At 38.2% G+C, this 25,032-nt stretch overlaps 4 protein-coding genes across 5 annotated transcripts; 1 reads left to right on the top strand and 3 right to left on the bottom strand.

Annotated features, from left to right (window-relative positions):
- Positions 1-571: 571 nt before the first annotated feature.
- On the top strand, positions 572-4,037 carry LOC139976394 (solute carrier family 35 member G1-like). The gene is made up of 3 exons (XM_071985100.1): positions 572-645; positions 1,092-1,794; positions 4,020-4,037. Exons 1-3 carry the CDS (start codon positions 572-574, stop codon positions 4,035-4,037), a joined length of 795 nt encoding a protein of 264 aa, XP_071841201.1.
- Positions 3,898-7,268, bottom strand: LOC139976393 (uncharacterized). Its single transcript, XM_071985098.1, has 5 exons — positions 7,097-7,268; positions 6,236-7,036; positions 5,055-5,837; positions 4,283-4,562; positions 3,898-4,103 (listed from the first exon to the last, which is right to left on the bottom strand). Exons 1-4 carry the CDS (start codon positions 7,157-7,159, stop codon positions 4,428-4,430), a joined length of 1,782 nt encoding a protein of 593 aa, XP_071841199.1. The 5' UTR covers positions 7,160-7,268; the 3' UTR covers positions 3,898-4,103; positions 4,283-4,427.
- A 62-nt stretch (positions 7,269-7,330) lies between these two features.
- LOC139976392 (uncharacterized) lies at positions 7,331-12,390 on the bottom strand. The gene is made up of 8 exons (XM_071985097.1): positions 12,038-12,390; positions 11,149-11,355; positions 9,514-10,559; positions 9,139-9,453; positions 8,758-8,952; positions 8,476-8,604; positions 7,629-7,871; positions 7,331-7,465 (listed from the first exon to the last, which is right to left on the bottom strand). The coding sequence occupies exons 1-8, from the start codon at positions 12,117-12,119 to the stop codon at positions 7,331-7,333; spliced, it is 2,352 nt and encodes a 783-aa protein (XP_071841198.1). The 5' UTR covers positions 12,120-12,390.
- Positions 12,391-14,698: 2,308 nt separating this feature from the next.
- On the bottom strand, positions 14,699-24,957 carry LOC139976195 (uncharacterized). 2 transcript variants are annotated; one of them, XM_071984705.1, is made up of 7 exons: positions 24,760-24,957; positions 23,147-23,336; positions 21,457-21,573; positions 19,993-20,704; positions 19,559-19,789; positions 17,844-17,989; positions 14,699-17,588 (listed from the first exon to the last, which is right to left on the bottom strand). In XM_071984705.1, exons 1-7 carry the CDS (start codon positions 24,831-24,833, stop codon positions 17,484-17,486), a joined length of 1,575 nt encoding a protein of 524 aa, XP_071840806.1. In that variant the 5' UTR covers positions 24,834-24,957; the 3' UTR covers positions 14,699-17,483. The 2 variants fall into 2 exon arrangements, with proteins under 2 accessions (XP_071840806.1, XP_071840805.1); XM_071984704.1 differs by lacking the exon at positions 24,760-24,957 and adding an exon at positions 24,464-24,597.
- Positions 24,958-25,032: the final 75 nt, after the last annotated feature.

Here is a 25,032-nt window from a genome sequence, read left to right as displayed (position 1 = left end):
TACTTGAGGGGGGGGGGGGCGTTGATGGAGTGATGTGTATACGCAAATAAGATAATACAATAAGAGTTATAAAGGGTACTACATATCAGGCTGCAACAGTCCAATCGAATTTCTGCAAAGTGCCCTTCGACGTTGGTGCCCCCCCTGATTAAAAGTGCTTCCGCCGCCCTTGACCGTACATTAGGAAATGGAAAAAATCACGAGTTTGTCAGTAAGATGACATTGTGATGATTATATGATATTAATATAAGTTCAGACAAAATATCCTTGACATCCCAATGGGACGTTGGGAGCTCCGTACCATTAAGTTCTCTACTTAATTTGGTTTCAAACGATAAACGAATTAATATATAAACATAAATCAGTTCTTCTGGAAGTTTGATGTAGGCCCAATTATAGCCGGCTAACTACAAATTGGATAATTTAAATACAAGTTTTTGTTGTTGTTGCTATAGGTAGTATAGTTGAAGTTCGTTTTTTATTTTATTTTTCAATACTTGACTTAACTTTCAGAGGGAGGAAGCACAGTTTCATGATTTTAGACGGCATACGTGTTTAATCAGTGATCAAAATGGCGGCCAAGGAGTCAGTTGATAAACCTGACATGAGAAAGAGTTTGCCAGAAGCGAACACAGGATTAGTACGGTTCGTGTTTCCTGTACATTATTGTGTTTTATTCATAAATACATCAGCTTGGTAGTAATCGTAACTTGGCTCTATATCATATAGCATCAAATTTATATAAATAAAAAAAAACCCAAGAGGGGCTGTTTCTTTACGTCTTGTTACATGATACGGCAATGGCTCCAGAAACTGCACGGAGGGACGACTTGCAGTTCCTAAAAATCCATTTGCAACTGGAGGACCTAATTATATGCCACTAGTAAAAACACGGTATTTCATAGTCTGATCAGGGCCAAACAAAAATAATAATAAAAATCATAAAAATCATAATAATAATAATAATAATAATAATAATAATAATAATAATAATAATAATAATAATAACAACAACAACCATTCTATAATTTGTATTGCATGTATACGTTTTAGCACCATAAATGATTCATTTCTTAATTTCTTCGACACAGGGATATGAATCAAATGGACAAAGAACGGATGGCGCCTGCGTCAAGATCAGATGAAAAGAAGCCGATAAGTCAAAAAGCGGCACCATGGCAACGTATCTCTGATCGTAAGGGACTGATCTTTGCGATTTTCTGCGGTATAAGCAGCTGTGGGCAATTCATTTTCGTGAGTCTGGCCGAATTAGATGATAATTTTACACCATTTCAGTGCATATTTTTCAGAAATATACTGTTCTTATTTGTTATGCCGTTGGTCTCGTGGGAGAGGAGTAATACGTATGGACCATACGACACCTTTCTTTGCATATTGTTCGGATGTGGCAGTAACTTTGCTGCTATTTTCCTCTATACAGCTTTCCTGTATGCTGATATTGGAAACGTTTCTGCCGTGGCTCTTAACACTCCAATCCCTTCCGCCATCTTGGCTTATCTACTTCTCAGGGAGAAAATATCGGTCTTTTCTTCGGGTTTCTTTTTCTTAAATTTTATTGGAATAATTTTGTTAGCGAAACCACCCTTTTTAATGGGGAACGTCGATAGCGCCGACATCAATGGCGATGATTTTTTGGGAATAATGTTGGCATTTGCTGCCCTAATGTCTGTATCTTTGAGTCTTATTCCTATTCGTCTGTTATCTCACCGAGGAAAGTGTGATTCGTACCTAAACATTGTAATAGTTGGCTACGTAGGAATGATCATCTCTGGAGTGAGTCTCTCTATTACAAGCGGGTGGGCCATAAAGACTGACATATTGCATTTTATTTATTTGCTAATATTCACTGGCTTTGCTTTTACGACCAATCTCTTCGCTATACTGGCCGCTGAACATGAAGTTATTGCCAACGTGTCCGTATTAATTGCTTGTTCATCTTTACCGCTTAATTTCCTTGCTCAAGTCGCTTTATTTCACCAGATGGTAGACATGATTTCTATAACTGGTCTAGCATTGATCATAGGGTCGACTGTGGGGTACTATATGACCCGGAAGTAGATATTGACGTCGCTAACGAACACTATGGAGACATATCCGTCGGATACAATTTTTGCTGTGTGCAAGGAAAGCTTACTTGAATTGCGCTACGAAGTCATCAGAATATACTATATTTATCAGGGAGCAACCACATATACTTCTGTGGGAGGGTTACAACTATCACCTCCTAATAAAATATGGGGGCTCCACACTACACCCCCTTCTCTCCGCTGGCAGGCAGAATATTACCCCAAAAAATATTTAGTTTCAGTACATAAACATATATCCTTTATGTGTGGTACAACCTAAAGAGTCGAACATATGAGTTTTCATCATGTCCCATTTGGTAGAATGTAAGGTTTCTTCGTTATGGTACAGAAATCATACTTAATATTTTATAACCTGTAATCAGGGGCGGTGATTTATTTCAAATATTGGGGGGGGGGGGGTTGCATTTGCTTGGGTGCAGGCGCGTAGCAACATTCATCCCCAAAATTGTTCGTGCGCTTCGTGATATTTTGTGTATATATGTATATATATATATATATATATATATATATATATATATATATATATATATATATATATATATATATGTATATGTATATATATATATATATGTATATATATATATATATATATATATATATATTTATATATATATATATTTGTGTATATAGATGGATGGGTGGATGGATAGAAAAGTTTTAATTTTGATTGTCAAAGTTTATATCTCATAATGTATAACATAAATATTGACGTAGAAGGGGTGAGGGGTTGATAATCATGGGCCAGCACCTTGTTTCATTCAAGTCATAACTTACACTCCTAATTCATAATTAATTAAAAACAAAACTGTGTTATTCTTATTCACCCAGACCATTCCTTTGAAGCTCTGCTATTTTCTCATATAGGTATTGAGAAGTACCCTTAAAATTCCTCATACAATAACTCAGATAATAAACACAGAGGACATTATAATTTTTTACAATATTTAATCTTTTCTGTCGAAATGGTTTCGTTTATATTATATTTATTTCTTATATTTGTATTATACAAGTAATATATGCTTGTCAATATCTCTGCAATATTCAAAATGTGATAATAATATTGTTTCTTGTGTACTGCTTATGTGTGTACTGCTTAATCTTTTAATTTTTTTTGGTTTGCCGCTTTCAAGTTAACTCCTTCTCAATCCTCATGATTTCTGCTGGGATGGTGTAATCGCATTTGTCGACATCGAATATCGAAGACTAAAATCCTGGAAGAGAGAAAGAGAAACAAGAAATAAGAAAAAATGTAGCTCGCTCACAGGCTAATCCCTGACGCACCCCTCTGCCACACCCTCCCCACACCTTAGCCAATGGCTTTTAACTATATAAAACCACAACCTCTTCCACTCCCCAGGCGCCCCCCCCCCACCGCACCAATTCTTAATCAAAGGTCCCGATTTGAATATGTATCTTCTATTTGCCTTTTGTGGTCTTCCGGGTGTTAGGAAAACACAAGCAAACCTAGTCACAAAGTGTGATGTGGTCCTTTGTATTCAGTAAGTTTGTTAAAAGTTTGGTTTAGGAACATGCTACGAACATGTTATAGGCAATTAGTACAGGTATGCAAAAAAAAGTCTTACAAAACAGAAGCAAAAAGTTTATTGGCTTTAATTTAAAATTTTATTGGCTGTTTTAAAATTATAATCGTTTAGCGTAAAACAAGAAGCCTGTGGGCTATAATGAATGTGTATAGAAACGTAGTATGCACTGTTGTTTGGCGATTAGCATATACACAGGCGTATGTTCATGAAGTGGTGACAGTTTGAATTCTTACCCTAGTTCTTCTTGATATCGTTGACATATCTTGATGGTTCTCAGATTGTATTATCCCCTTCATTGTCTCTCATCTAATTGATACCTTCCTGTGGTCTCCATCTCAAACTGATCTGGTTGATGTTTCTCTTGTAGAGTCTCTGGTTCCTCTAATGATTCTCCAGCGATGACCTCTCCAGACGTTTGACTTTCAGATGGATTGTCGACTCTAGCGATATCCTAAGGAATAAACAACTGAATATAATGATTTGTTTTATGTGTTTAAACACCTTTCCGCTGTTTCTACTCTTTAACCCTTTTCAGTACTTTCAACCCTCCACCCCTTCCCTCTTATCAACAGATCATGTTCAGTTATTTCGGACGTTAAGTACAATTGATTGTACTGCCTGTATTCTTACATTGTGGTTATTCGAGTGTTGTTTTTTCTCCACTGAAATGACGGCTTCTCCTTGGCGTTTTTTTTTATCTGCGTTTTCATCTTCTTTACAAGTTCCTGTATCCTCGACTGATTCTACGTATGTTGAACTCGTTCTCTTCTTTCCTTTAACAGATCTTCACATTTTCCCCAAGCAAACAGGGTTCTGTTTCCTCGGGTAGTTCTGTGACAAATAGAGGGCGCTGTTCAACGTCTCCATCTGTTTCGGCTTCCTTTAAAGACTTTGCTGCCCTCTTTCTTTCCTGGTGAGTAAAACACATTGTCAAAATAAATCCATTAAATTTCGTTTAAAGGTCCACAGCCAACCGCCTGCTGAAACAACCTATTAACATAATTTATCCTAAGTAATATGCCTTGAAATGTTTAATCGACATTTCCCAAATGAACTAAATGTAAGCATAATTACTTTGACACAATGCTTAATGCAACATCTAATAAATATATTGAGAAGACCCAATTTAAACTCCTTTCTGATTAGTTTAATATTATGGTAAACCAGGCTCGTTTATGAAGCTTCTCAATTTCTCTATTTTAAACATAATCTCGTTTGTTCAGCACATTTGGAGGCCACCGCAGTATGAACGACCCAACATCTCTAATGTAGGTGTCTAGATCGGTTGCACGACATCCACGCGTAATGCATAGTGATACGTTAGGAGATTAAATCTAAGAAATTCACATTTCATTCAGAGATAGACAACCCCTATCTTCTATACAATATATGCCTTCCTCACCTTTTGCCTCTTTCTTCTGGCAAGATGTCTCGATCTCTTTTTATTAATAGCTTCCTCTCTTTGTTCAAGATTCACAGAATGAAGAAGCACTGGAATGGCGTTAATATCCGCTGAAGAGTTTACCTCGGTGTTGTTAACGACCTCTTCGGAAGGAATTTTAGCCTTCATGGTTGATATATCCACGATGTCGGCTTCAACCCAATCTTTGGCAGTCGCTTCAACCTTGGTGGTTGATTTCAACTCGGAATCGGTATCAACCTCTTCGTTGGTGGTCGTTTCAACCTCGGTAGCGCACATCAACTCGGTTTCGGTGTCAACCACTTCGTTGGTTATCGTTTCAACCTCGGTGGTAGAGTACAAATTGGTTTCGGTATTAAACTCTTCTTTGGTAGACGTTTCAATCTCGGTAGTGCACTTCAATTCGGTTTCGGTGTCAACCACTTCGTTGGTAGTCGTTTCAACCTCGGTTGAAAACTGCAACTCAGTTTCGGTGTCAACCACTTTATTGGTAGTCGTTTCAACATTGGTGGGGGATTTTAACTCAGTTTCGATGTCAACCTCTTTGTTGGTAGTTGTTTCAACCTGGGTATTGCACTTCATCTTAGTTTCGGTGTCAACCAGTTCGTTGGTAGTCGTTTCAACCTCGGTAGTGCACTTCAGCTCGGTTTCGGTGTCAACCAATTCGTAGGTAGTCGTTTCAACCTCGGTAGTGCGCTTCAACTCAGTTTCAATGTCTACAGTTGTTTCGGCTTCCTTTGAAGACTTTGCTGCTCTCTTTCTTTCCTGGTGAGTAAAACACATTGTCAAAATAAATCCATTGAACTTCGTCTAAAGCCCACAGCCAACTGCCTACTGATAAAACCTACAAACATAAGTTATCCAAAGTAATGTTTCTTGGAATGTTTAATCGACATTTCCTTAAATATACTAAATGTAAGCATAATTACTTTGACAATATGCTTGATGCAACATTTAGTAAATATACTGAGAAGACCCAATTTAACCTCCTTTCTGATTATGATGGTAAACAAGGCTCGTTGATGAAGCTTTTCTCCCTCTATTGTAATCATAATCTCTTTTATCCAGCAAATTTGGAGGCCACCACAATATTACAACCCAACATATGTATTATCCACGAGTCCATATCGTTTGTCCGACATCCACACCCCTATCTACTATACAAGAAATGTCTTCCTTACCTTTTGCCTCTTTCTTCTGGCAAGACGTCTCGATCTCTTTTTATTAGTAGCGTCCTCTCTTTGTTCGCCAAACTGCGTTTCTTTGCTTTGATTGGCTGCTATTGTGACGTCTGTGTTCTCTTTCTTGCTTTGATTGGCTGTTACATTGGTATCTTTAGACTCAAAGATGTTCAGTGCTCTCTTTATTTCGTCTTCGATCTTATTGCACAATCGTTCTTCCTCGTTAGTGCACTTCAACTCAGTTTCGATGTCAACCTCTTCGTGAGTAGTCGTTTCAACCTCGGTGATTAACTTCAACTCAGCTTTGGTGTCAGCCACTTCGTTGGTAGTCGTTTTAACCTCGGTGATAAACTTCAAATCAGTTTCGGTGTCAACCACTTCATTGGTAGTCGTTTCAACATTGGTGTGGGATTTTAACTCAGTTTCGATGTCAACCTCTTCGTTGGTAGTCGTTTTAACCTCGGTTGTGCACTTTAACTCAGTTTCGGTGTCAACCACTTCGTTCGTTTCAACCTCGGTTGTAAACTTCAAACCGGTTTCGGTCTCAACCACTTCGTTAGGAGTCGTTTCAACCTCGGTAGCGCACTTCAACTCGGATTCGGTGTCAACCACTTCGTTGGTAGTCGTTTCAACCTCGGTAGTGCTCTCCAACTCGGTTTCGATGTCAACCACTTCGTTGGTTTCAACGTCGTTTGTTAACTTCAAGCTAGTTTCGGTGGCAACCTTTTGGTAGGTAGTCGTTTCAACCTCGGTAGGGCACTTTAACTCGTTCTCGGTGTCAACCTCTCTGCTGGTAGTCGATTCAACCTCGGTAGTGCGCTTCAACTCGCTTTCAATGTCTACAGTTGTTTCGGCTTCCTTTAAAGACTTTGCAGCCCTCTTTCTTTCCTGGTGAGTAAAACACATTGTCAAAATAAATCCAATAAACTTCGTCTAAAGCCCACAGCCAACTGCCCACTGATACAACCTATAAACATAAGTTATCCAAAGTAATGTTTCTTGGAATGTTTAATCGACATTTCCTAAAATATACTAAATGTAAGCATAGTTGCTTTGACAATATGCTAGATGCAACATTTAGTTAATATAGTGAGAAGAACCAATTTCAACTCCCTTCTGATTATTATGGTAAACAAGGCTCGTTGATGAAGCTTCTTTCTCTCTCTCTCTATTGTAATCACAATCTCTTTTATCCAGCAAATTTGGAGGCCACTGCAATATCAACGACCCGACATTATATATAATATGCAAGAGTCTATATCGTTTTTCCGACATCCACACGTAATGCATAGTGATACGTTTGGAGATGAAATCTAATAAAATTCATACCGACATAGACGACCCCTATCTAGTATACAAGATATGCCTTTCTCACCTTTTGCCTCTGTCTTCTAGCAAGATGTCTCGATCTCTTTTTATTAGTAGCTTCCTCTTTTTGTTCGCAAAACTTCTTTTCTTTGCTATGATTGGCTGCTATTGTGACGTCTGTGTTTTCTTTCTTGCTTTGATTGGCTGTTGCAATGGTATCTTTGGATTCAAAGATCTTCAGTGCTTTCTTTATTTCGTCTTCGATCTTATTGCACAATCGTTTTTCCTCACCGACATCTCCGTCAACTTTCTGTTATCAACATGCATGGAATTTTTTTTTACACATCAGATCGTTAATAGGAAGATACATTAATGTTTCTAGCAAATTCTTAAGTCATTTACGATCAGAATTGACTGGGTTTCTGGCTATCATGTCTTGGCTTCAAATAATTTACAAGCAGCTCCTCCCTAGCTCCGCCTATCCCCAGCCTCCCCCTCTCTCTTTCTCTCTACAAACACACCCACACACAGGATGGGCAACCTCTAGGTACCCCAAAACTACAAATAAAATAAAAATAAAAGCACAACCGTTTCAAGGATCTTACTGACAAACATTGAAGCTAGATTACATTTTCTCAATATATTCATTAGATGTTGCATCAAGCATATTGTCAAATTAATTATGCTTACATTTAGTTTATTTGGGAAATGTCGATTAAACATTCCAAGGCAATATTACTTTGGATAACTTATGTTTATAGGTTGTATCAGTAAGCAGTTGGCTGTGGGCCTTTAGACGCAGTTGAATAGATTTATTTTGACAATATTTCGTCTGTATTTTGGATGTCTGCATGATGCGGGAGAGCAACGGTCAAGTTGATGGTCTCGAGATGGTCAGCAAATAGAGCTCTCACCTGTTTATTTCTGAATTTCTTGGTATTATTCAGATTTTTCTTGTAAACCACTGGAACCTGCCACTGGAGTTGTTGCGGTAGTGCTGGTGTAACTCCTATTCGATATCTCCGAGGTTTGCGTGATTGATTCTGGATCAAGAAAGAACACGAGAAAACGTATATTTCCTAAGGGAAACTAAACCACTTGGTTTCTACAAAATATTGATATTGATATTTTCTACCGATAGGATATTCTTAAAGTATACTCCTTGGTCTAGGAGAGTTCATTGCTTGTACCGTTACCTGGTAAGGAGATGTGAAGAATTCTCGCCGTTTTGTTTCCTGATATTTCGTTGTTCTGGCTTTCTGTTGATGACCCATTTTCCTTGTTTCTTTATTTTCCTTGTCCGTTTGTTGTTTATTTGTTATAGTTCCTGGTGTCTTCTTTTTGAAATAGGTTCGGTTACGTGTTCCACCTCCAATCTTAGGTGTTTGAACCTGTTTTGAAGTAATTAAAATGGGTAAAGCACATAACTATGCAACATCTTAATGATTAAAGAAAACATTGTAACAATATTTCTTTAAATAAATAATTCGACAGTAATTATATCTGTATATTTATATGACAAGATTTACAGAAAGTAGAAGCAATGGATTGGCTTTAATATCCTCTGATGAGTTTACCTCGGTGTTGTTAACGACCTCTTCGGCAGTAGTTGTAGCCTTCATGGTTGATATAACCAAGATGTCGGCATCAATCCACGCTTTGACAGTCGCTTCAACTTTGGTTGTGGATTTAAACTCGGATTCGGTATCAACCTCTTCGTTGGTAGTCGTTTCAACCTCGGCAGTGCACTTCAACTCGATTTCGGTGTCAACCACTTCGTTGGTAGTCGTTTCAACTTCGGTAGCGCACTTCAACTCGGTTTCGGTGTCAACCTCTTCGTAGGTAATCGTTTCAACCTCGGTAGTGTACTTCAACTCGGTTTCGGTGTCAACCTCTTCGTAGGTAGTCGTTTCAACCTCGGTAGTGCACTTCAACTCGGTTTCGGTGTCAACCTCTTCGTTGGTAGTCGTTTCAACTTCGGTAGCGCACTTCAACTCGGTTTTGGTGTCAATCTCTTCGTTAGTAGTCGTTTTATCTTCGGTAGCGCACTTCAACTCGGTTTCGGTGTCAACCACTTCGTTGGTAGTCGTTTCAACCTCGGGAAAGCACTTCAACTCGGTTTCGATGACAACCTCTTCGTTGGTAGTCGTTTCAACTTCGGTAGAGCACTTCAACTCGGTTTTGGTGTCAATCTCTTCGTTAGTAGTCGTTTTATCTTCGGTAGCGCACTTCAACTCAGTTTCGGTGTCAACCACTTCGTTGGTAGTCGTTTCAACCTCGGCAGTGTACTTCAACTCGGATTCGGTGTCAACCACTTCGTTGGTAGTCGTTTCAACTTTGGTAGCGCACTTTAACTCGGTTTCGGTGTCGACCTCTTCATTGATAGTCGTTTCAACCTCGGTAGCGCACTTCAACTGGGTTTCCATGTCAACCACTTCGTTGGTAATGGTTTCAACCTCCGTAGGACACTTCAACTCAGTTTCGATGTCAACCTTTTCGCTGGTAGTCGTTTCGACTTCGGTAGTGCTTTTCAACTCGGTTTCGGTGTCAACCACTTCGTTGGTAATCGCTTCAACCTCGGTAGCGCACTTCAACTCGGTTTCGGTGTCAACCACTTCGTTGGTAGTCGTTTCAACCTCGGTAGTGCACTTCAACTGGGTTTTGGTGTCAACCTCTTCGTTGGTAGTCGTTTCAACCTCGGTAGTGCACTTCAACTCGGTTTCGGTGTCAACCACTTCGTTGGTAGTCGTTTCAACCTCGGCAGCGCACTTCAAATCAGTAACGATGTCAACCTCTTCGTTGGTAGTCGTTTCAACCTCGGTAGTGCACTTCAACTGGGTTTCAATGTCTGCAACTGCAATTGTCTCAACCTCCGCGCTAGTGTGAACATTCGTGGTTTTCTCTACCGTTGTAGTAAAATCTGCTACGATGGTCTCGTCATTCTTGGAGGTCCCGATGACTTTATGAATATTTTCTCCAAACACCATCAAGTCAGCAGCTGTCATATGAACAAGAAAAAGTAGCTTTTGTGTCTTAAAATAATATACTCTTAGGTTAAAATTGGTGAATTGTTTGATAGTTAAATGCATGAAGGGATCCGGAGGAAAGCGCATCAAATGCACATACATACAAACAAATAATCACAAACATATTAGATATCATCTAATATATTCTTATTTTATTAATTGCTCAATATGACTAACAGTCATGGAAGAGTGAAATTATCACTAAATAGCTTCAATTTTATACTGTTATTTATCAACCGAAACCTTATACCAGCGAACTTTATATTCATTATCAGGCCCGTACGGGGCGCCCCCCCCCCCCGACACCCACACTCCCCAAGAAAAGACATCTCTCCATTTTCGCTTTAATTTTAAATTTACTTTGGGTAAAATAATTCCGTTTTTTTCAGCAGTTTATAAGCTGGAGGTAGTGGCAGGCGAGTTCAATTCATCTTGCACTATTGTCAAAACCGTATAAAAATTGGAATTATGTAATGGTTGGAATGTTTTTAATGTGAAGGAATATTTGGATTTTTCGACTTTTGTCTTAATTTTCTTCGAAAAATGACAATGTTAGCGCACCTTTCGTTTCTCCAAGATGTTTCTTATCAAGGCCAGATTTCTTGCAAAAAGATCGCGATTTCTGCTTCATCCCAGCCTGTAAACGTTGGGCATTTTTTCGAGCCTCAATTTCAGCAAGATATCGTTTGCAGAGTCTCACAGCCCGATCCCTAGATCGTCTCGTCATGATCCGCTGTCTTGCATTTTGTTTACCTGGACAAAGGGTACCTGAAACATATAAGCGTTTGTACTTAATAGCATACATCCATGTTTAGGCATGCGGTATAGTCAAGATTTCAAGACCCAGGAATGATTCGTATATCGTTGCCCTTATGTCTTTCCAGTGTCCTTTTGTTTTTATTTATTAAAATCAACGTTCAATTGTAAAAAAATCGTTCAACCATGTTTTCTTCAAAGTACAATACACTTCGAACGTATATGAAAGACGCAGCTTTTATCCTCGAAATTTAAGGATTATTCATTAACCTAGCTATATACGACCAAGTTTGGACATTTTTCTATACTGTAGTGTCATATCCCGCTTCCAAGAGCACTCCTATTGTCAGTACGAGCAGTATGAATATCGTGTTTCTATCATATCAAGGTTAGAAACTGTTTGTACTGTCAATACCAGTGCTTTGAAGCACGACATTTGAGTACAGTTTAGACAGGTATGAGCATTAGGCAATTATCCCAACTGGCTGTATATACTGTCCTGTACTGTAAAACCTAATTTCTAACTTGTATGAGATTTAAGATATCTTTTTTAATCCGTACTATGTCATGTAAAACGCAACGCAAGAACGTTCAGGAACACAGGGATTGCGCCACCTATGACCATATTGTAACCGGCACACCTCTGGGATCTGGCGCCTAATATAAGTCTTGAAAATGAACTACATAATCTTACCTTCTCGACGTTTCCAAGGCAATATCCCAAATATCCAAATTAATATGAAAACAACGACGAAAATGACGTCTTCAGTAGCCATTTAATAATCACCGTGTAAATTATTTTCTTCAAATAGTTCGCTATACGTGCACAATAAGTAAACGTATCAGTAAGTATGATGTGTATATGTTTACTGTACTGTATATGTATCCTTACAATTTCGTTGTTCAGTGATACGTTCTCTGTGACGTACCTACTTTGGAAACACTTGATTGGTCCAAAGTAGAACGCAGAGACTGATCCCTTCCAGATGTTTCTTAGCCCTCTGTGACGTAGTGCGAAACGTAAGATCGAGTCAACAGTTGCTATTGGCTATTCTTTTTATTCGCACGTATCGGGCAGAATGGCAACATAACGAGGACGCGCTCGTCGTCAATTCCAAAGATATTGTATGGCGTCGTATGCACTAGTATACTAACTTGTGTACTTCTTACACAAAAATAATAATATGAAGCCAGAGCACGCGCCCGCCGGCACGCGCACGCTTTTAATAACATGGCTTTATACAGTGCGTTCGTATACACAACATGATGATACAAACTAACGCATCATACGCGCGCCTATTCGTTTGTTTTGCTGATAGTTTAAATTTCGTGAAACTGCCTTGCCGTATGCCAAAGATCGCGATCAAAACTAAATGAAAAGAAAGAAATTATGAAAATCCTACCAAAAATCACAATTAATTTGCAGTAACAATGTGAATTATCTGTCATACGAAGAAAGAAAGTATAGCGTATTTCTTAAATATGTTTATAAAAAAAGTACAAAAGCAGGCGCGCATCCAGGGGGCCTTGGCCCCCCCCCCCCGGGTAAGAAAAAGAGTAGAGGAAAATAAAGAGAAGATAAAAGTGAAAAAGGGGGAAGGGAAAGGGGAGCAAGGAGAGAAAGGAAGGGAAAAGAAAAGAAAGAGAGAAAAATGAGAAAAGGACGCACCCAGCCAACAAATTGTGACACGGTTAGATAGGCGCGTAGCGAGGAATTTGCCAAGGGAGGGGCGAAGCTTGTAGGCAAACTATCTAAGCGTAGCGCCACCATAAATTGGCGCGAAGACGTAAAAGAAAATTTTAGCCGAAAATGCCTCCCAGATCGCTGGAAATGGCACTTCCCATGCCTTGTGTCTTGCAGCTAAGCATTTTCTATTTTGAAATTCCAGCGATATCATAAAAAAATTACAAACATAAAATATGCTCAAGGGGGGGGGGGGGGTACGCTACGGCTACGCGCCTGCGAATAGAAATCTTGTAGGAAGCAGGCCAAATGGAAACCCAGTGAACCCATATCGATGTGGATCATATATATGATTGTACGTACTTAACACTCATACACAAGAGATGTACAGACATTATGATAATAATCATAAGTGAAAACTTGCTATACGGTGACAGATTACAGAAACGACCACGAAGTGTCATTTACCTCATGCAGCATGTGTTGGATGAAGTTTTAACCGCCGTCTAGTATGATTTTGATAAATAATCTCAGCCTTATTTTCAATTTATAGCCACAAAAAAACTATGCCACCAAATGTTGGGGGGGGGGGTATTAGATACTATACCCCACCTAAAATATTGGGGGTGACATGTCGACCCCCCCCCCCCCCCCCCCCCCCCATGATCGCCGCCCATGTCTGTGACTAACTTGACGGGATAAAAGTATAATTGCGTCTCGGTTTTAGGGTAAATGTGAGTTATAGTATAAATGAATGTCAGTGGCGAAGAAGTTTTATTTTCCAGTGTAGAACTTGAGGGAGGGAAGGGGGGGGGGGGCGGAGAACCGAGGTGGATAAAATATCACTTTCCGTTTCATCCGCTCTCAAAGATAATTTACTAAATTATACGAATGAGACTATTAAATTCCAGTCATGTAGGATTGGAGTGTACAAAGGTATAAGCGAAATGTAACCATAGGGAAAACAAAAGGTTAATAAGAAGTGTTGTTCATATACAGAGACATGCGCTGGGTGAGTGGGTTTGGGGAAAATTCTAAATTTCGCCCGACTGATTTGTAGGTAATGACATGAATTTTCATGGAAGGGCCAAGGACGACTCTCATGTAGCGGGTCTGGGCGTGCTCGCCTATTAAAAACAAATACAAGTTTCGGCGTCAAATGGTGCAATCTTGTGTATGTTAAAAACTATAAACTAGGTATGTAATTATATCTAAGCGAAAGACTGCTAATACATACAGTCTCGTGATTTCTGATTCGGCTGAACTTTTAAAACATGCTCCGACTGAACCAACCGCCCCCTGCGCCATCCTCCCATCCCACCCTCTCCCCTTTCTGCATCCCACTGCTTATATATATATATATATATATATATATACATATATATATATATATATACATATATATATATATACATATACATATATATATATATATATATATATATATATATATATATATATATATATATTTATATAGTTATAATATTCGAGGATATTGATCCTGAGGTTAGAACAATTCAATGTGACACAGTGTGTGGTGTGGTTACTAAGTGGTGATGGTCCCCTTACGTTAAATTAAACTAATAGCTCAGGTATCCCACTGAACATATTGATGTGTCACTATCCATCATGCGTGTATAAAATTAAAAGAGCCCGAGCATGGTATAAGTTCGATTTATTAAGTCTCTCAAGGTTCTTGCTTTTTATCTAACACTTCAACAAAAGAACAATGTCATTTTACTCTTAATAATGAATATCACCTGAACAACAACATTTGGGATGAAACTTGCTCAATGGTGCTTCCTATCCTCCTTGTAACGGACTAATTGTAGCAGACTCTTTCAGTGACTTAGTGACGTACAAAACTACATGCACATACATGAACATCAATCTGAATCAACTCCCTCTTGAGCCCACAATGCATGTCTAATCTGTTACTTTCGTCTAAGATTTACACAGAGTACAATATCATTTACTCTTCAAACTGGATATTACCTGTCTTCTGAACAATGACGTTTTGGATAAATTTGCTCAACATTGTGTTTGCTTATCCTTATTATAATAGACTAATGCAGTGGTGAATAAGAAACAGCTTGCAACTCAATGAGTATTAACCTGAAACGATCAAACACCCCCTCTCCCCCCGCCCCCCAAGACACCAACATTAATAATCTGTCATCGTCGTCTCTGGCATCAACAATACAGCTACAGGATCAAGATATGAAATTAAGGCATAAACTAATTAAACAAGTGAAGAAATTTCATTAGATTCAAGACAAAGAATATTCTTCATTGAACTTTAAGTAATATTAAGTTGCTCATTTTAGAAGCATTCAAAACATTGTAACCTACACAAATTTCTTTGTTACACTGGGTATGTAACTATGTGTATGGCTTAGTCAGAGTTTTAGCAAAAATAGGGGAATTCCCTTGAAGAATCTAGAACTATGTTCTAGCTATGAACTACGCTAATTATCAATCACATATGAACTGAACTAACTTACATTGAAGATGACATTAAAAATGCTTCCCCACCCCCATGCCCCTCAAGCAAAGCTAGCGTATCAGGTAAAACAAAAGACTCTTATCATGCTTAAGAAGTCTCTGTGTCCATGAATTATGATCCTGAAGTTACTGACAACCTTATTAAAGTATTGAATTTAGGCACAAAGTAAACTTCCATATGTTGTAGACCAATAAAATCCAATGCAAATCAGTCCAGGTTAAATACTTCTATAAACACTTTTAATTTTTTAAGAAATGACCCTTAAACAGCTGAGTTTTCATCGATTAATTAAAGTGACCAGATTTATATAGTCAAATACACAAAACCATTACATTGCAAACCTCGATGGGATAACAGAAGAATTATATGACCTCAAATGACACGTTTAAAGGGTATGAAGACTCGCGCAAAAAGAAACGTCTAATGCCGGTAATTTGACCTAGTTTCAAATGAGGTGTAACAGAAGTGTCAGCCACCACCATCGATCCCAGAAAATACACACACAGCTTGCTACCGTCGGTAATTAGACACTAGTGTACAGTCAGTACATACAGCTGCGGTCAATACCCACAGCACAGTGTATAAACGATACAGCGATGGGCATATCAGGTCCAGCTAAAGATAACAAGGTATCAAGTTTCATTACTGTCTGCATTTTGTAGCCACACAAACAAAACGTCACTTGCAAGCAACAAAAAGTTAAACTTTTTCAGATGGCCGCATGCGGTTTGGGGCGAGTCTTCAATGCCTTAAAGTGTAGTTCAGATTTATCAAGGACGAATGTTGTTTAATGTCATACAATCCTGCTCTGCTCTTTATATGGAGCTCAAAGGACATGTTTTGGTTGAGTTATTATAATTCATAAAACAATGGGTTAGAGTTTACATTCAGGCCTGCACTGAGCAGCTGACCGCATCATCAATTTAGCCTTAAAGAAGCATTCCAGCACTTTTTAAATATGAAGATCTTGAAATACAGAATAGCTGAAACCTTACTGCTTTTTTTTCCTTCTTTTTTTGGAGACTATAATATATCATAAGTACAATTCTGGCTGAAAGATGATATTATAATTTGCCTCAGAGCAAATCTAGGGTATTAACTAAACAAAGGACCCTGATTGCACATGCCCCACCCTGTCTCTGTATTCCAACGTCAACGGTGACCACGAAGTTCCAGACATACTTGATATTTATTAAGGTGATGCTGATATTCCCCGGCTTGAATAAAAACCACTGTTAAAAGTCAGCTGACAGATTCATACCCACCGGAGTTACCATTATGAAAGGTTGAGCCATCTCAAAGTCACACCAAATCATTGAAAATTTGCCTTTTAAAGCAAATGCAAAACATGGATTTCTACTCCTGTTTACTATATACCATTAACCGTATCCATGACATTTATCGCATGGGTAAATGTGGATGCTGTACAGCTGCACTTTGAACTGTGCAGAATATGGACATACTCCTTTAACAGTCTACACAATACAATTTCTGCTCTCATAGTCAAACAAATGTACATCACAGCTCAGTCACTATCAAAGTCGACAAAATTTTTTCACATTTTCTGTCGTACTGAAATCAACAAAATTCTCCTTCTTCAAATACATATCATGTTCAGATTCTGTGAGATCAAAAAAAGCTCTCACTCTTTTGAACCATTGAGATGCCAATCCTGATGTAATCCAAGAGACATTGATGTAATTGTAAATTACACTTTCCAACGCTCGAATATTCTTTGCTCATGTTCGAGAAAGCTAAGAATGTCATTGAATTCACCCCTCTCTAGAATTTTGAGGCCACTCTCGAGATATTTAACTATTACGTTAAAGCTCGGCCTGCGGTGTCGATATGAACCAAGGACCGGGCGTGAGAGCACGTTTCCTTGGTGTGACCAAAGAGGGTGTCAAGAATGTCTTTAACCGATGTTACGGCACAATTTTACTTCTTCACTCACAGACAACCGCAGCGAAAGGCAGCGGATGATTTGCGGACTTCTTCAAATTTACATCCGGCACAGCTTGTGTGGAACCACTGATCGCAGTCATCACACTGAACCTGTTGCAGAGAGAAAGAGAAGCCCATTACAGAGTGAATGAACATATACAAAACATAGCCACAAACATAGCCACAAAAGGTATGCTATGAATTTGTTTCTATTGTGTGTGTGTGTTATTTTGTCTTTAATAGCCAAGTGCTGATGACTGTTTTGAGATACAAATAAACTCTTTATTTATAACTTCTATTCAATTGTATTTACCTGGCTAAGAGATGTTCACATGGGAAACACAAATGGCTCCACCCTTAACTTACCCACGGTATCATGATCCCAGTTGGTCTGAGACACTCCGACGCTGAACATACTTCAAACTCTGTGGTTGTCCTCTTGGCTGAGGGGAGCACACCGTCTGATTTCCTCTTTCTTGCATTGAGTTCAGTGGTTGATGAAAAGGATGTTGCTGAGGGAAGGATTTATCTCAGAATTAATAGCAGAATTGATCATGCAAAATATGATGTCAGCAGTAAAGACAGAATTAATATCAATAGTTACTTCAGAATATCAGTGGTGACTAGATCATTGGTGATGTCCGAGCTGACAGCAGTGGTGAAACAGAATTGATAGCAGTGTTGTCAGGATAGATATCAGTGTTGTCAGGATTGATATCAGTGTTGTCAGAATTGATGGCAGTGTTGTCATGATTGACTGCTCAGTGTTGTCAGGGTTGATATCAGTGATGTCAGGATAGATATCAGTGTTGTCAGGATTAATATCAGTGTTGTCAGAATAGATATCAGTGTTGTCAGGATTGATATCAGTGTTGTCAGGATTGACTGCTCAGTGTTGTCAGGATTGACTGCTGAGTGTTGTCATTGTTGATATCAGTGATGTCAGGATTGATATCAGTGTTGTCAGGATTGATATCAGTGTTGTCAGGATTGATAGCAGTGTTGTCAGGATTGATATCAGTGTTGTCAGGATTGATATCAGTGTTGTCAGGATTGATATTAGTGTTGTCAGGACTGATATCAGTGTTGTCAGGATTGATATCAGTGTTGTCAGGATTGATATCAGTGTTGTCAGGATTGATGTCAGTGTTGTCAGAATTGATATCAGTGTTGTCAGGATTGATATTAGTGTTGTCAGAATTGATATCAGTGATGTCAGAATTGATATCAGTGATGTCAGAATTGATATCAGTGTTGTCAGAATTGATATTAGTGTTGTCAGGACTGATATCAGTGTTGTCAGGATTGATATCAGTGTTGTCAGGATTGATATCAGTGTTGTCAGGATTGATGTCAGTGTTGTCAGAATTGATATCAGTGTTGTCAGGATTGATATTAGTGTTGTCAGAATTGATATCAGTGATGTCAGAATTGATATCAGTGATGTCAGAATTGATATCAGTGTTGTCAGAATTGATATCAGTGTTGTCAGGATTGATATCAGTGTTGTCAGGATTGACTGCTCAGTGTTGTCAGGATTGATATCAGTGTTGTCAGGATTGATATCAGTGTTGTCAGGATTGATATCAGTGTTGTCAGGATTGATGGCCATGTTGTCAGGATTGATATCAGTGTTGCCAGAATTGATATCAGTGATGTCAGGATTGATATCAGTGTTGTCAGGATTGATATCAGTGTTGTCAAAAGAAGTTAAAATAGCTCAAATTTGTTAAATCTAATTTGAAAGAGATGAACTTTGATGAGGCTCTGGAAAAACATTAATGAAGTACATAAACACAGCTCCAATAAACCTTGATGGATCAAATATCATTATCATTCAAGTTAGAGTGCACCAATTGTAAACAGCGGGGACTAATTTAATATTCACATTGTGTGTAGCAGTTTTGAACATTTGTCTCTCAATTATAAAATACTATGAATCCTGTATACAAACCTGCTATGTGTCTTTTTCACTGGTATATCAAATTTGACCATTTTGGGATGTGATACCAGAAAAAATATTCCATGCCTAGCAGTTTAATTCAGATGAAAAATGAAAATATTCAAGACTTTCTCTATACCTGGCTTGACTCCTGACTGAGGAATAGATTTCCGCCTGTCGTTGTAGAATCTCGTGCTGTTGTTAATCCCTCCGATAGAAGTCCCAGCGGTGCCTAGAGACGTCGGTAGGGCATCGTCAGAAAAGGAGGGAAACTTTGGCGAGAAAGAATCTTCCTCTTCCTCCTCATCTAGAAGCCTCTCAACTTTGCTCTTAACTTTAGACGTAATGGCAAAGATATCTTCATCACTCTCTAGAAAAATATGAAGAGATCATGATAGGATATGATAGGAGACACAGAACCTAACACTAATCTTTCATTGGTCTATAGATGGAAGAGAGATAACTGCCATGAACAACTTTGCCAAATAGCTAGGTTTAATGATGACAATTTTTGACATAACTTTTCTTATGAGATAGGGCATGGTTACAGCTGCTGCTATATTTTTAACTTACCGATAGTCGAGTCCCCGTCGCCTGTTTCATCATTTTTATATGCGCTGGTGCTTTCCACTCGGCTAAGGAAGGGAAAGTCGAACTTTCGTTCGACCGTAAATGTCTTTTGTTGAGTTACAGGTTGAACTCTGCATGCGGGCACTCCCAGAATAAGTTGCTTTGGAAGAATGTCACTTGGTGGCAGCACGATACTTTCACTGAACGAAGATGTAATACAGTCGTCACCCTCTAGTCGATTACTGATCGGTTCGCAACTAACAGCGCCCTCTCTCCTTGTAATCTCCCTTATCTCTCGTAAGCGTTGCTCATCTCGGTTACAGTTTTCTTTGATTTCTTGACTGTCAGCATCCTTACCTTTAGTGTCAGATACACTTCCAACTAATCCAACGTGACAGTTACTCAACGGTGAAGATCTTCTCGTCAATTTTAATTTCAAGCCATTCCTTGTTTCTTGGTCTATTTTTTCATCGTGCGTTCCTGCGGGTATGTTCTCTATCTTCCTGACGGCATCCTTGACAGAAACGCTCAATGTTTTATTTATGTCTCCATTCAATGTCTTGTTGGATTGGTTGTGATTATAGCTGCCCAAAGGTTGTCTGTTGGAAGAACCATCATCAGCGAGTGTCTTGGATGGACTATTCTTACAGCTGCTCAACGATCGTCTGACCGACGAGGGACTGCAAATAGGTTGCTGTTCTGTGACCTCTTCTATCTACACAATATCATTTCAAGCCAAAGAGAGAATAGGAGATAAGCATCAACTATAGATTGATAGATAGATATTTATTCAGCCAATCATATAAAAATACAATGGAAATTGGTTGATAACAAGAGCTTAAAACATTAAAAATTGTAAACAACAAATAAGACGAATAATAATGTACATAGATATTAAAACGTGTATGTAAACTTGGATGATGTTCTCACACATTGAATTACCATTTTCAACACTATATTAAGATATCTTCACATTACAATGCGTTTTTTCTGGTGAAACATTTTTTTTTATCATCATTTTGCCCCGAAAACGTTAGATTCCAGAATCAAAGAGAAAGGTACTGCATAGTCTCCAGTTTACTCAAGTACTTTAGAGGCAACTTATTGTTTTTTTCACTTCAAAAAACTTGCTTTGTCTTTATTACAAAAACTTGGAGAATTTGTCGTTCAGGAAGCAATTACTTTATCAATAGAGTTGTTACCAATATTTATTCATATTTTTGCCTTTCTCCTCCCCCCTTTTTTTTAATGCCTTTAGTTGGCAGTGATTTTTCTACCAACAAATATGAAATCGAGATGGATGCTGTATTTCAGACAATTTTTTTGGTTTTCTACAACTCTATATGAACCTGTAAAACATCATGCGTTCACCTACGTCCATAACTGTAAATAGCGGAAATGGTTTACCCAAAATCGGTCTTCAAAGTGATTTTTTAAGTTTGTAGATATATAAAACGAGTCTCTCACCTTGAATCTAAATTCAGAGTTGGGTTGTTTAGCTACTTCCCATGGTTTAACTCTGATCCCTTGAAGATGGCCAAATGTTACAGTGTCACCAACAGAAATGTGGATGGAGCCTTGAATCTGTAGCAAATTTGAGTTATATAATAATAGTGTTACTATAGATTTTTTCCCCCCTCCCTTCATTTATCGTTAATCATCAATGTGATCAGAAACTTGCATATGATTTGTTACATAAATTCTTCACTTTTTATATGTATACTACACTGAACAACATTGCAAGAACATGTACAATCTGCAAACAGATTGGGTAAAAGGAAAGTGAATCGAAAAAAGCCTAATTGAATAAATCAATAAATCAGGACATACATAAGAGAAAGGCGTTCCATAGCTCCACAAAAGTGACTTAATGTTTCTTAATCTGCAATTTCTCAAATAGTTGAACCTTTCAATACTAATTATGAATTTAAATTTAAAGAAAAACTCATCGTTAATTGGATTTTGTTCATTTTGTTTGTAATCATAAATATAGTATTTCATATGAAGTATGAGACATATAGTGTTACTATAACAGGTACTGTAACAGGCATCGCTCAGGCACAAAAATTTATGTTTTTTCTTCAAATGATGAAGGGACACCGAAATGAACATTCTGCATGACTAAGACTGGACAATAGTTTGCAAGGCTTGACATCCTTCTCAAAAGTAATTATGATACAACTAAATAACTTAGACATGTGGAAGCGCCAAAGATGAGTGACATGTATTGTATTAACAAGAAATAATGAACTAATCTGAAATGGTTTTCTTTTTTGAGCTTTTCTTCTGAAAGGTATCGATTGATGACTGACTGCTTGATTGTTATTTCATGACATTGATAACATAACAATGGTGGTACCCAACAGCAATGATAACAATGATTCTGACAATGATGTAAATTAATGACAGTGAAAACCTGAACTACAGGTCCCATAAAAGTTCTCTATACAGTACTGATCAAGTTTTTCATATCAACATAGTGACAAAACATCAATGATAGAGACGATGAAAATATTGACCTACCGGTGAAAGTCTTTGTGTTGTAATAAGAAAAGGTAGACAGAAACTTGTGTTTCTGTCAGAAGTTTTGCAAAAGTCAGACAGAAAGTTTTGTACAACAATCTGTAATTTTACAAACTGTTTTGGCAAATTGTTAGATGTGCAACATTAAAGGGATATGATCCCTTGTGTTCTTTTTCTATCATTTCAACAGCTTCACACTGCAAGGTGCCGACAGTTACTGCAGTGATTTGTATGTACAGTATGTATGTATTTTAGATCCTCCTGCAAGCAGGAACTTGCGAAGAAGCCATCATTGGCTTATCAAAGCCGCAAGCTGACCGAAGTCAGTCTCTTAGATTCATATTTTAACGTCCATGATTATGAATTGTTAACAACTATGTAACTGTACGACATACATTAATCTTGGAGTGACTCAAACTCGGGACCTTATGATTGAAAGGCACTGACTTTAACCACTGAGCTAACACTCCTTAAGTTAGCTATGGAAGGTTGCATATTCTATGGACAGTACACCTTTGGGGCATGAATACAACATTGCAATACTTTTTTGTGCTGAAGTTTATTTTCATGGCAATCTTGAGAGAACATTTGGTTGTAAATGCAAGTGGTTGCTAAAACATTCTGGAAACGTTACCTTTTTATCATTCACAAATGTTCCATTTACACTTCTGTCTTGAATGGTTAATTCGACCATTCCATTTTCTGTTCTCGTCTGAGAAATAATGGCATGTTCCCTGGAGATTAACTTAGGATGTAGTGATGAGTTGATATAACAGTCAACAACCATGGAGTTGCGACCAATGGCAGTCTCATCTTTCAATAACCTGAAAGAAAACATGAAAATAGTTCATCATCTTTACTTTCAATCATTTAAACTCCTAAAATATTTCTAGAGTAATGTGATCATGAAGATTTGTATATAATTGGTTCCTACTTTGATACTTTGAAAGGCTGAGAGCTGTACATTTTCCATGAAACACATTCGGAGGCTGTTTGCACCTGGTTGCCAATTTCAGAAACTACCTTGGATAGCATTGCTTAAAAAAATGTCTTTGCTAAAAACATGAAGAAATTAAATGTCAACTATTTCACATCATGCTAATAATATTTTTGACAAGATTCTTTTTTTGCATCAAGCAGAATGTGCAAAAAGCTGTGAAGTTTTCCTCTCTCAATGGAACTAAATATTGGTTTTTAACAAAAGGAGGTAGACCTAATGCATGTTCAACATTATAGTGGTGGTAGGTCTACCATATTCAATATACTGTACATTTCTAATATGTGTATGCTCAGGTTGTTGTAAATTCTCCCATGCTCCAAGTCCCACAAACGTAAAAGGCATTGAAGAATCACCCCAAACCGCGTGCGGCCATCTGAAAAAAGTTAACTTTCTGTTGCTTGCAAGTGACGTTTTGTTCGTGTCGCTACAAAATGCAGACAGTAATGAAACGTGATTCCTTGTTATCTTTAGCTGGACCTGAGATGTCCATCGCTATATCGTTTATACACTGTGCTGTGGGTATTGACCGCAGCTGTATGTACTGACTGTACACTAGTGTCTAATTACGGACGGTAGCAAGCTGTGTGTGTATTTTCTGGGATCGATGGTGGTGTGACTGGTGTCTTATACTTCTGTTACACCTCATTTGAAACTAGGTCAGATTACCGGCATAAGACGTTTCTTTTTGCACGAGTCTACACATCCTTTGAGTGGTGGCCTACTCAAGTATAAATATTATATAGAGCAAAGTAGGGAAATCATGCACCTCACAATTAGCCTGAAGCAAATTCTTGACATTGTAGAATAAGCTAGGCATACCTAGCCCTTTATCCTCATATTTAATATTCAAGTTACAAATTGATATAGCCTATTAGTAACAGTTCCAGCTTCCCTAGGAATAAACTGTGATATACTGATGCTTTTTTACTATTAAAGTTAATGCAGGCCTACCCGTTGTTACTATGGGTGCACAGTGGAATAGCCGCCAGTATTAAGTGCAAGGTAAGACTGCAGGCTTTAGTCAACAGCTTTGCATCTACCATACCTTTACAATTACACCGCGCAGCGTTATGTTAGGTAATACACATTTATGTCTATGCATAGGCCTTCAGTCTACAAGAGTATAGATGGCGTAGCGCTAACAGTAACACTAGTATCAGTAACCTGTTATTATTGAGTTAGGCTAAAGGCAACTGAGCTGACGTTTGTATACACTAGATATAGGCTTGCGTAGACAGATTAGTTACCGAAATGTATCTTTCACGCCGTGACAGGTGGCTGGATTCCCAACCCTTCTCATTTGGATAACACTGTTGCTCATAGTAACAATGCTCGTGCATTTTGTATTTCATGGAATAAAAAGTATTTATTTTGCGAAAGTGAAAACTCCCGCTATTGAGCGATTGGGTAGCACATTAACAACTAAACGTTCCATCTGCCAAAACGAACGATGACACAAATGTACAGTCTCGATGCAAGGGACTGGGGATGGAAGCGGATTAGTCGTTCGGTAGTTTGGT

This window comes from Apostichopus japonicus, chromosome 11, assembly GCF_037975245.1.
Source record: "Apostichopus japonicus isolate 1M-3 chromosome 11, ASM3797524v1, whole genome shotgun sequence".
Classification (NCBI taxonomy): Eukaryota; Metazoa; Echinodermata; class Holothuroidea; order Aspidochirotida; family Stichopodidae; genus Apostichopus; species Apostichopus japonicus.
Note: the sequence above shows the minus strand (reverse complement) of the source record. Positions and strands in the feature narration are given on the sequence as shown.

Bases quoted from the DNA above. Each gene is read 5' to 3' on its own strand.
- LOC139976394 (XM_071985100.1), top strand. From the start codon at position 572: ATGGCGGCCAAGGAGTCAGTTGATAAACCTGACATGAGAAAGAGTTTG. The intron at 646-1,091 runs GTTCGTGTTTCC...TCTTCGACACAG, and splicing joins GCGAACACAGGATTAGTACG to GGATATGAATCAAATGGACA.
- LOC139976393 (XM_071985098.1), bottom strand. From the start codon at position 7,159: ATGTGTTTTACTCACCAGGAAAGAAAGAGGGCTGCAAAGTCTTTAAAG. The intron at 7,037-7,096 runs GTAGACATTGAA...ACCAGCAGAGAG, and splicing joins TAAAGGAAGCCGAAACAACT to GTTGACACCGAGAACGAGTT. The intron at 5,838-6,235 runs GTATAGTAGATA...TTTACTCACCAG, and splicing joins AGGTAAGGAAGACATTTCTT to GAAAGAAAGAGAGCAGCAAA.
- LOC139976392 (XM_071985097.1), bottom strand. From the start codon at position 12,119: ATGGCTACTGAAGACGTCATTTTCGTCGTTGTTTTCATATTAATTTGG. The intron at 11,356-12,037 runs GTAAGATTATGT...TATATGTTTCAG, and splicing joins GCCTTGGAAACGTCGAGAAG to GTACCCTTTGTCCAGGTAAA. The intron at 8,953-9,138 runs GTAAACTCATCA...ACTTCAAAACAG, and splicing joins AGGTCGTTAACAACACCGAG to GTTCAAACACCTAAGATTGG.
- LOC139976195 (XM_071984704.1), bottom strand. From the start codon at position 24,555: ATGGTAGATGCAAAGCTGTTGACTAAAGCCTGCAGTCTTACCTTGCAC. The intron at 23,337-24,463 runs GTAGGCCTGCAT...GTTTTCTTTCAG, and splicing joins TGCACCCATAGTAACAACGG to GTTATTGAAAGATGAGACTG. The intron at 21,574-23,146 runs GTAACGTTTCCA...AATTTGCTACAG, and splicing joins CATTTGTGAATGATAAAAAG to ATTCAAGGCTCCATCCACAT.